We start from the raw sequence: 13,917 nt of genomic DNA on the forward strand, positions 1-13,917 counted from the left end.
TGGATTGTCTGTGGCTCTGCATGGTCCCCATGGTTTGAGGGTGACCTAGAGATGCCTTTTCCTGGCAATGGAGACATTGGAGACATATCCAGTGACCTGAGTGTGATATATATCCATGTGCCCCTTCCATAGGTGTCTCCCCACATGAAACTTAAGGCCTACAGTTTCCAGGAACTCCTCTCGTTTCTGCATGTTCCCTCTCTTATCCTTTATACTCCGTTTTATTCCTTCCTCTACCCAGCTGTGCTGCCTTTCCTCAGTCTTTCCACAGGCCGCTGTTATTAAAGCCAGCTGACCACTCTTCTGGGCCTGTCATCCTCTTCACTTTTGTGTTGGTGAAAGAGGAAGAATTAGAATCAGAATTATTTACCACCAGCAGCTGAAAGCAAGCTGAGTGTGGGACCTCTTCTCTCACAACTTAAAGAGGTTGCGATCGAATGCCAACAGGATCCAAAATACTTGAAGGTCTGGAAAGACTTCAAAGTACAAACAAGAGTGCTGCAAAGACAAGACGAAGTCATGGCATCTCCCAGCTTCTCCCAAAGCCACATCCTCCTGCAGGTGGTTCTGAAGAATCTTAAATGTGGTTAAGAGAACCTGTACATGGTTTCCCTAGCAGAAACATGTTGTAGAAATGGTGCACAAACAAAGGCTGTTGGCTTTCATCTGTGATGTAGCAGGTACAAAGAAAAAACAGTGTTAGAGCAGGTGGCAATGCAACCCAAACTGCTCCAGCCATGAGTTCCAGCTACTTTTGAGAAAGGGAAACTGAAGAATGATGGCTGCTAATTGATAAAAAAATACAAACAAACAAAAAATGTATTTAAGCAATGCACCTTCTGAGTATCTAATACGAGAACTGAAGCCAGATCTTTGCTGGTGCTGAATTCTAGCAAGTTCCTCCTGGCTAGGCTTTCCACACAGAGGAGGCTATAAACACTACTTGGAAAAATCAGTCCCTAGATGTCTCTAGACAGCACCCAAAAGGGATAGCTGCTCTTGACAATTTTGGCATTAAACTCTGTACATTGATGTTAAGGAGAACATGGCTTAAGAACACCCATTTGGAAATTAACAATTCTTCATTCATTGCATACTCTGAACAATGTACCCTAAATATGGCATAGGGCCACTTCTGATGGGGATAACAAAAAGAAATAATAATCACTCATTTGCTGAATACAGCAGAAAGCCTGTAGAAAATTTAATAAAGGGCTTTGTAAGGCTGTATTACAATGCTCTAACTCGGAACCGTATGGATGGTCTTAATTCCCAATCTGTCAGAGCCCGTCCTGGCAATTCATCCCGTCTTTAGATGCAAAGATTATATAGGTTAAATATTATTAAATGAACAGGAGGAGGGAACTCTTGGGAACACAGACTGAAATGCTTACTTTGTTCCTTTTCCTGGCTGAGGGCATTCAGTAATCATGATAGAGCCTTGTGTTTGAAACTCTCTTTATAATGAGGACCCAGATCCTGAGCTCCCAATTAGTGTGCTGGTGCAGCAGCTGAGCCAGAGGAGCACAGCTCCTGCCAGCTGGGAATCACACAAGTGCCAGGGAAAAATACCTGGCTGCATTTGGTTAATACCTGCCTTTTACTTCTTGTTTAAGTAAAACATTGGAAAAAAAGCACACAAGGTGTATGTGGGAATTTTTAAAAACTACAGTTTAAATGCTATCTGCTTTAGGTAATACCCTGGCTCTAATGAAGTCAGGATCATTCACCTGCCAAGACCACCTCTGTTTTTTACTGGTGTTCGTGCATGCATGTTTACCTCTCTGCCTAGCTTTCCCTCTTGCCAGGGGCTTTGCACATTAAACTTATTTTGCAGTTCTTCCAGATTGTAAGAAACTTTTTCTTTTTTTAAGTACTGTGCTGATATTTGTTTTGTTTATATGTATTTTTCCTCAGGATAAAGAGTAATAGTTTGATTTGTGACACTGTCACAAATTACCACAAGTTTTTAAGCCGCTTTTTTCTAATTTGGAGTCAGAAATCAGGCTGTGGCAGGTAGAGGTGTAGAATATACCCAGGCCATAACAGAAAGGCTTTGTGGATGAGCTTTTTCAGGCCCTCAGGTCCTTCTCTAAAATCTGAGGTTGTGATCCACGCTGCCATGGCTTGTCACTGAGACAGGTGCCACAACCTCTAAAGTGATGCACAAACAAATACAAAGGAAATAAAAGAATATAGGCAAGTGACAAATAAAATACCCACAAGCATCCAATCTCGAGGAAAATGCATACTGACTTACATTACATTACATAGATAAAATAAGCATTTACTGAATGCCTATTTCTCTCATCGGCATAGCACAAAGCACAGAGGGTAATGTTAGAAATGGTGACAACCTTTATGTCTAAGTCCTTACTTCACTCAAAGAGAGCATCCTCTCAAACTTAATGGAAATGTAAATATAAAACATTCACTGCCATAAAAGTTTCTCAAGATGGAGCCTAAGTAGTGTGATTAGTATGGAAAATGCTCCATAAATCCTAACTCAAATAATCTCTGGTAGCATAAAGGCTTCATCTCATTATGACTTTTTAACAGAGCCTTGTTAATTCTCACTTCACTAATCTGTGACCTTGAAAATTCCCTCTCCTCATTTCAGTGAGACATTGACAGCAGAATGAAACAGTGAGGTATTGGAACCGGTATTTGGAATATACTCCAAAATATGCAATAGTTTTGTATAAAATCTTGTGCCTGGCTAAATTAAATGAGATAACAAGCCTTTCATAAATTAACAACTGGCATTTTTATTTTGGTATTTTAAATGAAATATCATAATCTATCAATTAATTTGTAACATAGAATCTTTTCCTAGGCTGCTCCCAGTCAATTGCAGAAATAAAAGGAGTTTTGCATTACATGTATTTCTCCTGACATCTCTTTGATATAAGTACCTGTTTTTGGAAGTAGATCCTACTGTCTGTAAGCTTTTCAGACTGCTGTTAACAATAGACACCTGAAAGTGCACATGCACAGATATGTGTAGAGGCACACACATGTCAGTACAGACCTGTAGCTGTACAAATCCTGGCAGCACTCATGTGACTCCGCAGTTTACTGAAGACTTGCACAAATGTAACTCAACTCTGCTTATAAGGTAGTTTGGGTGAAAAGGCAAAATGCCAGAACAAAAAAAGCTCTGTCCAATTTTGTTCAGGCTTGAGAAACAGTTTTGCCTCTACTACCCCTGAGTATATTTTGGAAAAAAAAAAAAAAAAAAAAAAAAAGAAAAAGAAAAAAGAAAAACACTTTAAAAACCCCTCTAGGAGTAAATAAGTCTTCAAAAACAGTCTTTGTTCTTTCCAACACTAGGCATACAGCAATTTACATCATTTCTTACAATAGGGGACTATTGGTAATACTCAGCCATTAAGATCTGAGTTTTTATTCAGTTTACTAGCACAGCTGTAAGATCAAGAGAATAAAAAGATTTGTTTGCCATTATGCAACAACCACCAGTATCAAAGTTTTAATAATGCTACACTGCATTACTGGCTGTGAAATGCAGTAAAATTTTCATCCAAAATGGCTCAGTGCAGATGACATCATGTTCTACATTTAATTCTCTCCTGTTATTAATTTTACAACATCTCTGGTGATTATACTGTTGCATTACAGCAAGGCATAGCTATATTTTATCAGCATACACCTACAAAAGGATCCAGATTGAGACACATTTCAAGATGTACTCATTTATACTCTCTGTGTGGTTTACCCGTGAGTACAGTCACAAATGAGGTAGCCTGAGAGATCTTACATGAAGGAGGGAAGAGCAGAGCACAGGGATGAGAGGGGAGACAGAGCAGCTTAGACCCATGGAAAGTCCTTGGGGAAGCTGGAAGCAGTGGTTTGTCCTTTAAAATGGCTGTGTGCTACTACGCACTGGCCTTCTGTACAGAACTCAGAGAAAATACCCCAAATACCCACAGGCTGCTTCTATCCATCTCGCCTTCACTTTCACAAGGAGGATACCCCATTACCTCTCCCTCATCCTCAGCTGCAGAGCTCTGTCAGTGGGATATCCATAGGGAGGAAAGGAAAGGGCAGAAAAGTAAGTTTTCACTTCAGATTTCAAAACATTGACATATTTGAGATGGTGGGTGGCACACCTATGTAGTACTGGAAACGAGGGCTCTAGGCGCAGATGCTCTGAAGTTGTCCAGCCACCAGGAAAGGGTATGTTACGCCATATAACTGAACGCTGGCATGGGGAAACCACTTTTAAAATAAAGGAAACAAAGGTGTGTCATTTTTCTCCTTGGTATGATGGATTTCTGCAGGGTGGCATTTTTTAGCTCTTGCCTATCCCAAGCACTGACAACACTTCTAGCAAACGTGTTAAGTTGGGAAGTTTGATGGGCATTTCCTATTCCTGTTACTTCAATACTAATTTCTGTGCAGTTATGAAAGAGTGCTCTAGCAAGTTCTTCTCTCCACGTGACAGCTCTGTCCAGTTCTGTGGTGCAGAAGCACAAGGCCTTTGTTATTTCTGCCACAGTTTCTCTACACTATTCAGTGTAGAATAGCTAGATACATTCTGCCTTCAAAGATGACAGCTCTTGAGCACCACTTTGTTACTACAATCCAAGTTACAAACCTTTGAAAGTCATAAAATTCTCAGTATATTTTAATTATACTTCTCAGACCATTTAAAAAACACCTATGCCAATATTTCATTCTCCTCAATGTTTTTCAAGTGATGTTATGCATCCTGATAAAGCTTTAAGATATTCTAAAAGAAGGAAAATGTAAAGAAAAGGCAACTAAACCTTAGTTTAGACATTAGAGGATAAGCTAGAAAATGAACATACCAACAGCCATCATGTAATCCCAGCGGTCTAAGAGGCACATATTGAAGATCAGGTGGTCAGATGTTTGTCCTTGGCCAATGAGCGGAATGTTTCTCTCCAAATTTTGGGTTATTGCAGAAGTCCAGCCAACGAGGAACCAAAAGACTACCAGGAGAATTACAGCCAGCATCCTCATCACTCGCCCACCTGTCATGTATGGAATACGCTGAGCAGTTCGGGACAGGAATACCTTTAAAACCCTGAAAAATTCAGACATGGCAGAATTAAAAAGAGAACTAACTGTGTTGCAGGAATTAGATTTTCATTTTATTTCACTATCAGACTATTAAAAAAATATATATCAACATTCTCTCCCTTGACAGTATATAGAAGAGTAAAATTTGAAACATTATTAGTTTCATATTCATCATATTTAAATGGAACTGATTGCTGCCCAGAGAGTGCTACAGAGCACTAATAGAAAATATTAGCTATACTTATGCTAGAGGCATGGATTCACATGCTGTGTTGTCAGGCTATTTTCTACCTTCCAGCTCCCAGTGGAAGACTTCTGTCTTTGGAAAAGGGAAGGTCATATCCATAAAACAGCAACCATGTGTGAGATTTTATTTTGTTATGATGCTGTCTGTCTGCTCATCCCAAATCATACAATTCCCCTATTTGATATTCTTCCCATAGACTCTGATGCTTACAAGACAACATCCTGTTCCTTGTAGAGGTAACTGTGGAAGGCACTTTCAAAGTGAGGGGTGAACTGTTTCAGTGATTTTGTCCTCAAAGCCACTCCACTTCTAGATTCCTGAGCATGAGCATGACTACTGAATACTCTTGATATCCACGTGGAATTAATTATCACTGAGGTTTAGAAAAAAATAATTTTTTAATAAAGTTGAGTTTTTAAAAACCCTCAAATATTTGCAGTGTACCAAGCTCCTCAGCCAGATCCCAAATCATTTCATGGCCAGGCCTGCACTTTCAGCAAAAAAATCACACTCCAGTTCAATATTTATGCTTATTTTTGCCTAAAAGGAAGCAGAAGCAACCGGCACTGTCTCTCAGACAAACAATAATGCAATGTCTTTTAAGGCAAAAGCACAAAGTCTTTTCCACATCCATAAAATGAATCAGCATTTGACTACAAACACAGCCCTCACAGTGTGCGTTAGGTGAAGCCAGAGATCTGAATATGTTCAACATTATTCAGCTGTTTCCCTCCCAACAGTCACTCCACAGGGAGTCACAGGTTTTGATCCTTCCACGTCTGATTGATGTTCTCCTCTCCCTTCCCAGATGCTAAGTGTTTTATATCTGAAGTAGGTTCCCAAAGACTTTGGGAAGGACAGGCAGAAAATTCCACAGAGGCGAGGCAGACAATTTCCTTCTGCCTTTATCAGCCATAGCACTGTTGTTCCAGGCAATGCCAGTAAATCCTCATTTTTTAGAACACTAAAATTCAATATGAGCAAAGTTTTTCTCCTCCATGTTGTGAATGACAATCAATACTTAGCCTCTTGGAAGGAAGGAAAGAGATACTCTTTTTGTGATGAAATCAGAAACATCATCTTTTCACTGCTGTTGTTTGCCATTTGAGAAAAACCTTACCACACGTTTACGAAGCTTTAAGAATTTGAGAAATCATACAAGCTATCTGAGAATAGCAATAAACTCCTAATTCCTTTGTATTTTGGCTCTCCAAAGGCAATTCTTGGTGATTCTACTGAACTGTGAACCTTTTCTGGATATGACAAGCCTGGGCTCATTAATTTTTTTCCAGTACTAGCTCATTAGCTGCTGACTGTGAAACAGCTTTCATGGGGAGTGGGGTGGCCTGTCTACTTATTGATCTAAGTAGAGTGAAACAAATAACGTGCTGCAATAGAGCAGTCAAAAAACCCTCCAATTTGCGTTTCTTTTTTTCCCTCATCTTTTTCACAAAAACAGGCATCCATCACCACCACCATTTATATCTTCAAAATATAGGCCTACATGTAACCTAACCTCTAATTTATGTAAAATATATATATATATTTCTGAAGAGCTATCAGAAAAGCTGTGTTAGACTTGCAATGTTGAAAATCTCCCTTCCAAAGGCTGAGGCGTGAAAGTGCTCAACCAGAACACGAGGTCCAGTGTTGCAACTCCCTTGTCTTCCTGTGGCAATATGAATCCAAACCCACATCGCTCACCACCTCATCACTGGCAGACACATCCTCAGTCTCCCCTACATGTTACTGAGCCTGTATTAAAGCAGAGGCATGTACCCAGGAGGTTCCCCTCCTGAAAACTTCCCTGCTCACCAGGCTGGAGCACCATTCTCCTTCCTGTACCTCTGACTCACATACTATCTAAGTTCACCCCCAAAGTTTAACTGTTGTGATATGAGACCAAATTGCCTGGGAACTGCGTGTTGTCTGATGACTGGTGCTTTCCATCAGAAAGGTGGTTCAAATCTCTGCCCTGAGTTCTTGGTAGACAATACTCAGTCCTCCTTTTCCACACTGTATCTATATATTGGGTTGAAAAAGTTATTGAGCAAATGAGAGAGATTTCTCACAGGGAGGTAAGATATAGAGCTTCTGGGCTACATCTATATTAAGAAATTAAATATGCCCAGATGATGGAGTTCCAGCTCCCAGAAACATTTTCAGATGCCACTTAATTTATGAATATGTATGTAGCCATGGATTCAAATTCCTGAACAAACTGATGTTTAATCATGAGTATCAAGTAAAGCAATGCCATCTGAAAAAACTCCTCTTCCTGCCTATCCCCAAAACTCCTGATTGTTAGAAGCATTGGACACTGTTTGAGAGGTATTGCCTCTGATCTAAGGCAAAAGAGGAAATATAAGCATCCTCCTCAGCATCTTCTAGCTCTATTACCAGATAAAACTGTTCAGCACATGCGATGCACTTTCATGCACTGCTGTTGAATAATCCAATCATAATTTTCAGTGAAATGTCGTCAGCTCTGTTTACAGGCAGATCAGACACCACACTGTGATGTGCTCTATCTACTTTGCTGGAGGACATTAAAAGCTGCCTTTAAGCAAAGCTTTGACCTACAGACAGTACAGACAACATTAAAGCCAGTTTGTGATAGCCATCCTTTTAACAGAGTAAGAAGACAGTTCAGGCTGAATGAACTGTCTGGAAACTACTGAAGGTAACCCCCAACTCTGCTGCCTGCACCACCAAGTCATCTGGGGAGAATTAAGCTCTGTGATCTGAGGCCTTGGGCTTGGGCTTTTTTTTTTTTTTTTTTTTTGGCCTGGATCTATATAGCTGGATGATGTGAGGGCTTGACTGCAAACATTGAGAGCAGAGAGGAGCGGGCAGCCCAGCAGACAGGAGGAGAAGAGGAGAAGTGACCAGAAATGGAAGGACAGAGCACCCTGGTTCACAGATCCAGCTGGGATCGCCAGCATAGGGACTGCAGCCAAAAGCATGTGGCTGCTGCTGTAGAAAGTATGTCCTGAGACATAATGTATAATCTTAGAAAATAAATAAGATCATACTGAATTTTCAGGTCATATCAATAATTCACCCTGTGAACAGAAAGCATGGTCCTCAAACCATGAGCTGACTCCGTAAATGGAAGGAACAACAGGTGAAGGGTCCTGCTTTGACAGCAGTGACCTGGCACAGTTTGTTTGCTTTTTATTTCTAGTATCTGTCATTTTGTGGCTTTACTGAGTCATCCTGTCAAACTGTTCTGTTCCAGACTGATGATTTTTATTGTGATATGAAAGCTACATCAGAAAGATTAAGGGTCAAGAGCTCTTATGCAGTATATTGACTTCCTATGGGAGAGGGATTACGTCTTATCTGCTTCTTCTGGAGTAACAGTGAACAGGAGACCAGTTACTAGAGCTTGCAAACTGATGTGATCCCACTGAGAACAGAGAAGAGGTACCTATGGCCCATGTACGGCACCATGCCAATGCAAAGAAAACTCACACCTTGCACTTGACACATACATCCACACACACAAATACTGAGTGTGGGGTTTTTTTCCACGTCAGGGAAGATGACTGAAGGAAGAACATCCACACTGAAGGCCCAAGACCTCACAGTTTGTATTTAGATGCACTCATACCACAAGTCATTGTCTCTTGGCTATAAAGGATAAAATCTTGCTAAGAGATCCAAATAAACAGCTTTTTCAAACACACCTCAGCTCAAACTCTCCAAATCAGTCTTGTCTAATTCCCAAATAATTTCTCAAGGCCTTAGCATAAAATAGGCATGAAGCCCAACATGGAATAAACTTAATGAAATCAGGGTGATTTTTTGCTTTATTGAATCTGGCCATTTTAAACCTGAGCAACCTGGGCTCAGAGCTGCACCATGTCAACAGTGTGACAATGGCATGGTGAGACTGTGTCATACACACAAAATCACAGAATCACAGAATCACAGAATCACAGAATCACAGAATGGTTTGGGTTGGAAGAGACCTTAAAGATCACACAGTTCCAACCCCCTGCCATGGGCAGGGACACCTCCCACCAGACCAGGTTGCCCAAAGCCCCATCCAGCCTGGCCTTGAGCACCTCCAGCGATAGGGCATCCACAGCTTCTCTGGGCAGCCTGGGCCAGGGCCTCACCACCCTCACAGTAAAGAACTTCCTAATGTCTAATTACTGATTGAATAGTCTTGTGTTCTGAGTGATCAGAGAAACAGTGATATCCTTTTTTCCTTAACAAATTATATTTACCTTCAAAAGTGCAATTTTGAAAATATAGTTTCCTTGATACTTTCCACAGAGTTTTAAAGTAATTTTCTATTACAGAAAACCACTGTAATACAAATAGTTCAGATATATGGCTAGAAAACAAAGCTGTGAAGAACTGTGAATATGTGTTAAAAATATATTTTATGTCAGTGCCTGCTAAAAACTACCATTAGTAAGCAAAGCAAAGACCCATAGGTCATGACATAATGCTAACCTACTCAATATAGTACTTTCCTAGATTATTTTTAATACTATATGTATTGCACTGTGCCTTTAAAAATAGTCATATACCACATGGAGGAAGACTGGACTAAATATATAATGTGCCACTGAAATGTTATAAAGGTCATTCGCCAGTGCTTTGATGAAAGTCCCAGTGCTGGATCAATATATAGGAGATAAACCGTGCTGCCATAATTTCCAAGAGTTTGACCAGACTGAGGAAGGTCATAAATTACGGGAGGGAAATCACAGGCAGTTCAAGGGAAGGCTCAGGGTATGAGGGGCAAAAAGCAGCCCAATAGTTCCCCGCTGCAATCAGAACCACTCACTCGTTCCCATATGAGCACCACTGGACTCTCAGTATCATGTATATTTAATAATACAGAAAGAGTCTAAAAATATGACTTGTTTTGATGAAAATGTATTGAGTTGAAGTAGCTTTTGTCTGTCAGTATGTGGGTAAGCCTGGAATGAGCTAACTTAATTATTTGTGGTTTCTTTAAATGTACCCAGATTCTAACACTTTTCGTGCTCTACATATGCTATATTTTCTTCTTTCACCTGCAAGTCTAAATTCCCACCTGAGGGAAGCTCAGTTTCCTGGCAGAACATAGATCAAAAAGTTTTGTCTGTCTGTGGCTGATTCCAGGGATTGTAGCTGGAGTCTTTTGACAGATCAGCTGGCGCTTGCCGTTCCCCTGTGCCCCCTCGCTCCCCAGCTCACTGCCCTGCTGCGCGCATCTGTTCTGCTTGGCTGCTGGCCCCCATACCAGGAGGTGCTGCAACTGTGTGTGTGTGTGTTGCTTTTGGAAGTGCTTTTGTTCATATCACCATTCAGGTAGGTCTCATCAGCCACGGCAATTCCTTAGCTGGACTTGCCCATCCTGGTGGATGCGCCAAGCACCAGGGAGCTGAGAAGTAAGAAGGCTCAGCTGGGGACTTGCCGTGTCATGTAACCAGGCTTCAGTGATGCAGACCAAGTCTCCTTATTTACAAAATCCTCAGCTGCTTTGTGCTAATTATCTCTTCTAATAAACCACTTAATGCACTAATGCCCCCAGGAATCCTGCTGAGATTAGCAGAACTGCAGAGTGCCAGGGAAGCATCTGACCCTCTGCTGTCAAGTCCTGACCACGCAGAGCTCCTACAGAGCACTGTGACAGTAACTACGTATGCTATAAGGGCCCATCTCTCTGACCCCAGACAACTAGCGGTGGCATGTCTCGTGTTTGCCAGTTACTCATGTTTAAGGTTACGTCACACAGTTACATTCAGGGCACCAAAATCAAGAGCTCATGACCACGGAACCCTGTGTGAGATTCCTAAAATGCTGAAAATCCAGGATGTTGGGATAGGGATAACACCACCTCTTCCTGAATCTGCTACTGAATGGTTAATAAAACCATTTCAATAATTTCCTCCTGGTAGACAGGTTTAAATAATTACATCCCTCACTTGTTAAAAATGAGGTCAGCTCCTCAGACATTTTTCTCCATAAGCAAACCAACCCCGTTGAGCTCTTCTTCATTCAAATTCGAGGTGATTCTGTGGCAGAAACGTTAATTCATATATCGTTAAGACTCCTGCCGCTAGGACTTGAGTCTGGAGATCATAAATCCTTCAGGCTACACAAGCTTTGGCTAAGCTAATTATTTGCTTCTTAAAAATCATCAAGTGCTTATTAACTTTTTGTAAATCTAAAGCCATTCAGTTCTTTACTCCTATCAAAGACTTTCAGAATAGGCAGCAGAAAAGATCTCAGAGTCACAGTTTATCAGGAAGCTTATGCTGTGAAAACACATTCAAGCACTGCCTGCCAGTAATCCTCTCCTACAACAGGTCAAGCACATTTTCAAGACGATCATTACAAAATTTGCTTCACAGGGTGTTGTGGAGTTGAACTTACAAAGCCAACGCCCCTCCTGCTCCAAGCTGACAATGTTTGCTTTAACAAAGGCTGATGAGTAAAAGCAGTGGGGATGGCACAAATCCCCTTCCTTGTTAGTGCTGCTCCACACAGGCATTCACTCCTGCTGAAAACACTCACGGACGATTTCAGCAACCTCTCTGAATGTCAGAGGCATTTTCTAGTGACCAACAATAAAGTAGCCTATGTCAAAGCTTGCATTTTAGTTCTTAGATAGGCACACTACAGATAGCAAAAGTCTTGCCATGGATAAAACCCAAATCCAGACCAAAATAAATTTGGGGGTGGTTACATGTCTTGATCCAGAAAGACCTTCTTTCCTTTCTGCTCCTTCTTAGTTCACTGGCAAGCACTACACTTCTGATTAGAGAATGATAAGCCCAAATTAAAAAAGACAGTACTTTTTCAACATTTCTAATGTGGTCACGAAAGCAAAATACCTCCTTCCTTTTAAGCTAATGTCAATAGATCCGGTGATCCATTTGCACAATTTGAAGAATTGCTGCTTTAAGAAAAACAGTACTTATGAGATCTTCAACTGGACTGGACAGTTTAACAATCAAGATATACACTACATGTTACACCACTCTTATAAATTTAACTTATTTGATTATTTCATTGAAGTAATATATAAGAAGAATGCATGGCTTCTCCCTGGATCAAAAAACAGTGAACAACAATCTAGCGAATTTGAGGGAATTACAATTCACTCTCTTAGCAGTGTTTTATTCTGAAGACTGGACTATATATTAATAGCATATTTACAGACTACTATAGACTTTACTTTTTGAGCAAGACACTACACAGTAGTCAGCAACTGAAGAAAACAACCTAACCATAATTTCATAAATGAAATATCTTACTGTTCATAGATGGAGGTATCATTGTTTTCCCCTTTGTATCCCATGGAACATGTGGCTACTAACTCTCTTCTTGAAACTATTAGTTCATGTGTGCTACACTGTGGATTGGAAAAGGTTTTCAATAAAAAGACCTCATTAATTTATTGAGTTTTTATCTCTAATTTCATAGCAAATTTCTATACTAAAGCACCAGAAAATCAAATTCCCTTTTATGCGATCTCCTCCATCTTACTAGCTACTTTAACAACATTAAAAACTTTTAATAGTGCTTTTGCAATAATATCATGTGATTCTGTTATGAATTTTCCACTGCAGGATCTGAGATCCCATAGCCTGAAGGCCAGATGTGGCTCTCTCTCCATTTCACATGGACTGGGTCAGTTACTGGCTACCATCACTGGGAACCCATTAATGTGCAGACCAGTAGAGGTGTTTGAAGCATCCCCAGCCTCAGCAATGAGAAGGTTTCCCATCCCTGCTCTAAAGGAACAAACTAGTTGACTTCCAAGATTTAAGAAGAGAGTCTGAGTTTGGGTTTGTCATCAGTGACCAAATGACTTCTCTGAAAACTCTTCTTGTGGGGGGAGATGAAAATTAATTTCCCCTTAGGAGATGAATTATTTTCTCTGTAGACAGCTTCTCAAGCTGGTGCAATTTTCCTGAGGATCTTCATGCTGTATGTCATATCTGGTGTTAGTTTTATATGTAAGATAATAAACATACAATTATTTAGGAAATGTTGATGTTAGTAGACTTCTCTGATGGAAATTACATTGCTCTGTCTGTCAATGAACTGCTGAGCAAGCTCAGGAAGAGGCCTGAGAGACAGCAGGGGGTGAAAGCAGGAGAGATGGAGTAGACCTGGGAGCCCGAAAACAAAATTTCCAAGAACCGTTGAAAACTGTGGAGAGCATGATGCAACTTCAAAGCTCACTAGGTTAGATCAAATCTAGACCTCCCTGCAAGGACACAGTACACAAGTGAAGAATTAGGTATAAATACTGCTCTTTCCAGTCTTATTCATCTATTTGTCTCAATTTTTATTATTTTTTTTTTTTTCCATTTAAAAAATCAGTCACCTCAGCTGGTCAGAGAGAATGTTAATTTTCTGAGTCTTCCCTTTGCCTTTTTGGAGAAGGTTCCTGTAGAGAAGGTGCGTGGACTCAAAGCTGTAGCTGGCTGTTGGTTTAACTGCATTGTTGGAGGACATTCAAGAGAAATATTTTTCAAAATAAACTGGTTCTCTAAGATAAAAAGCTGGCAACAGCAAAACAAAGGATCAAGTTTGCTTTGCCTGGATTTGGCATCAACACATTTGGTTTTAAGTATGTTGCC

At 40.5% G+C, this 13,917-nt stretch overlaps 1 protein-coding gene across 2 annotated transcripts in view; it reads right to left on the bottom strand.

The window, feature by feature from the left end:
• The window catches only part of GPR158 (G protein-coupled receptor 158), a 195,242-nt gene that overhangs the window by 19,753 nt on the left and 161,572 nt on the right, over positions 1-13,917 (bottom strand). For both annotated transcript variants that reach the window (XM_082754163.1, XM_082754162.1), the window contains exon 7: positions 4,833-5,071. In XM_082754163.1, the coding sequence (XP_082610289.1) occupies positions 4,833-5,071 (239 nt within the window). The remainder of the gene's footprint in view (positions 1-4,832; positions 5,072-13,917) is intronic.

This window comes from Aythya marila, assembly GCF_965140915.1.
Source record: "Aythya marila genome assembly, chromosome: 2".
NCBI lineage: Eukaryota > Metazoa > Chordata > Aves > Anseriformes > Anatidae > Aythya > Aythya marila.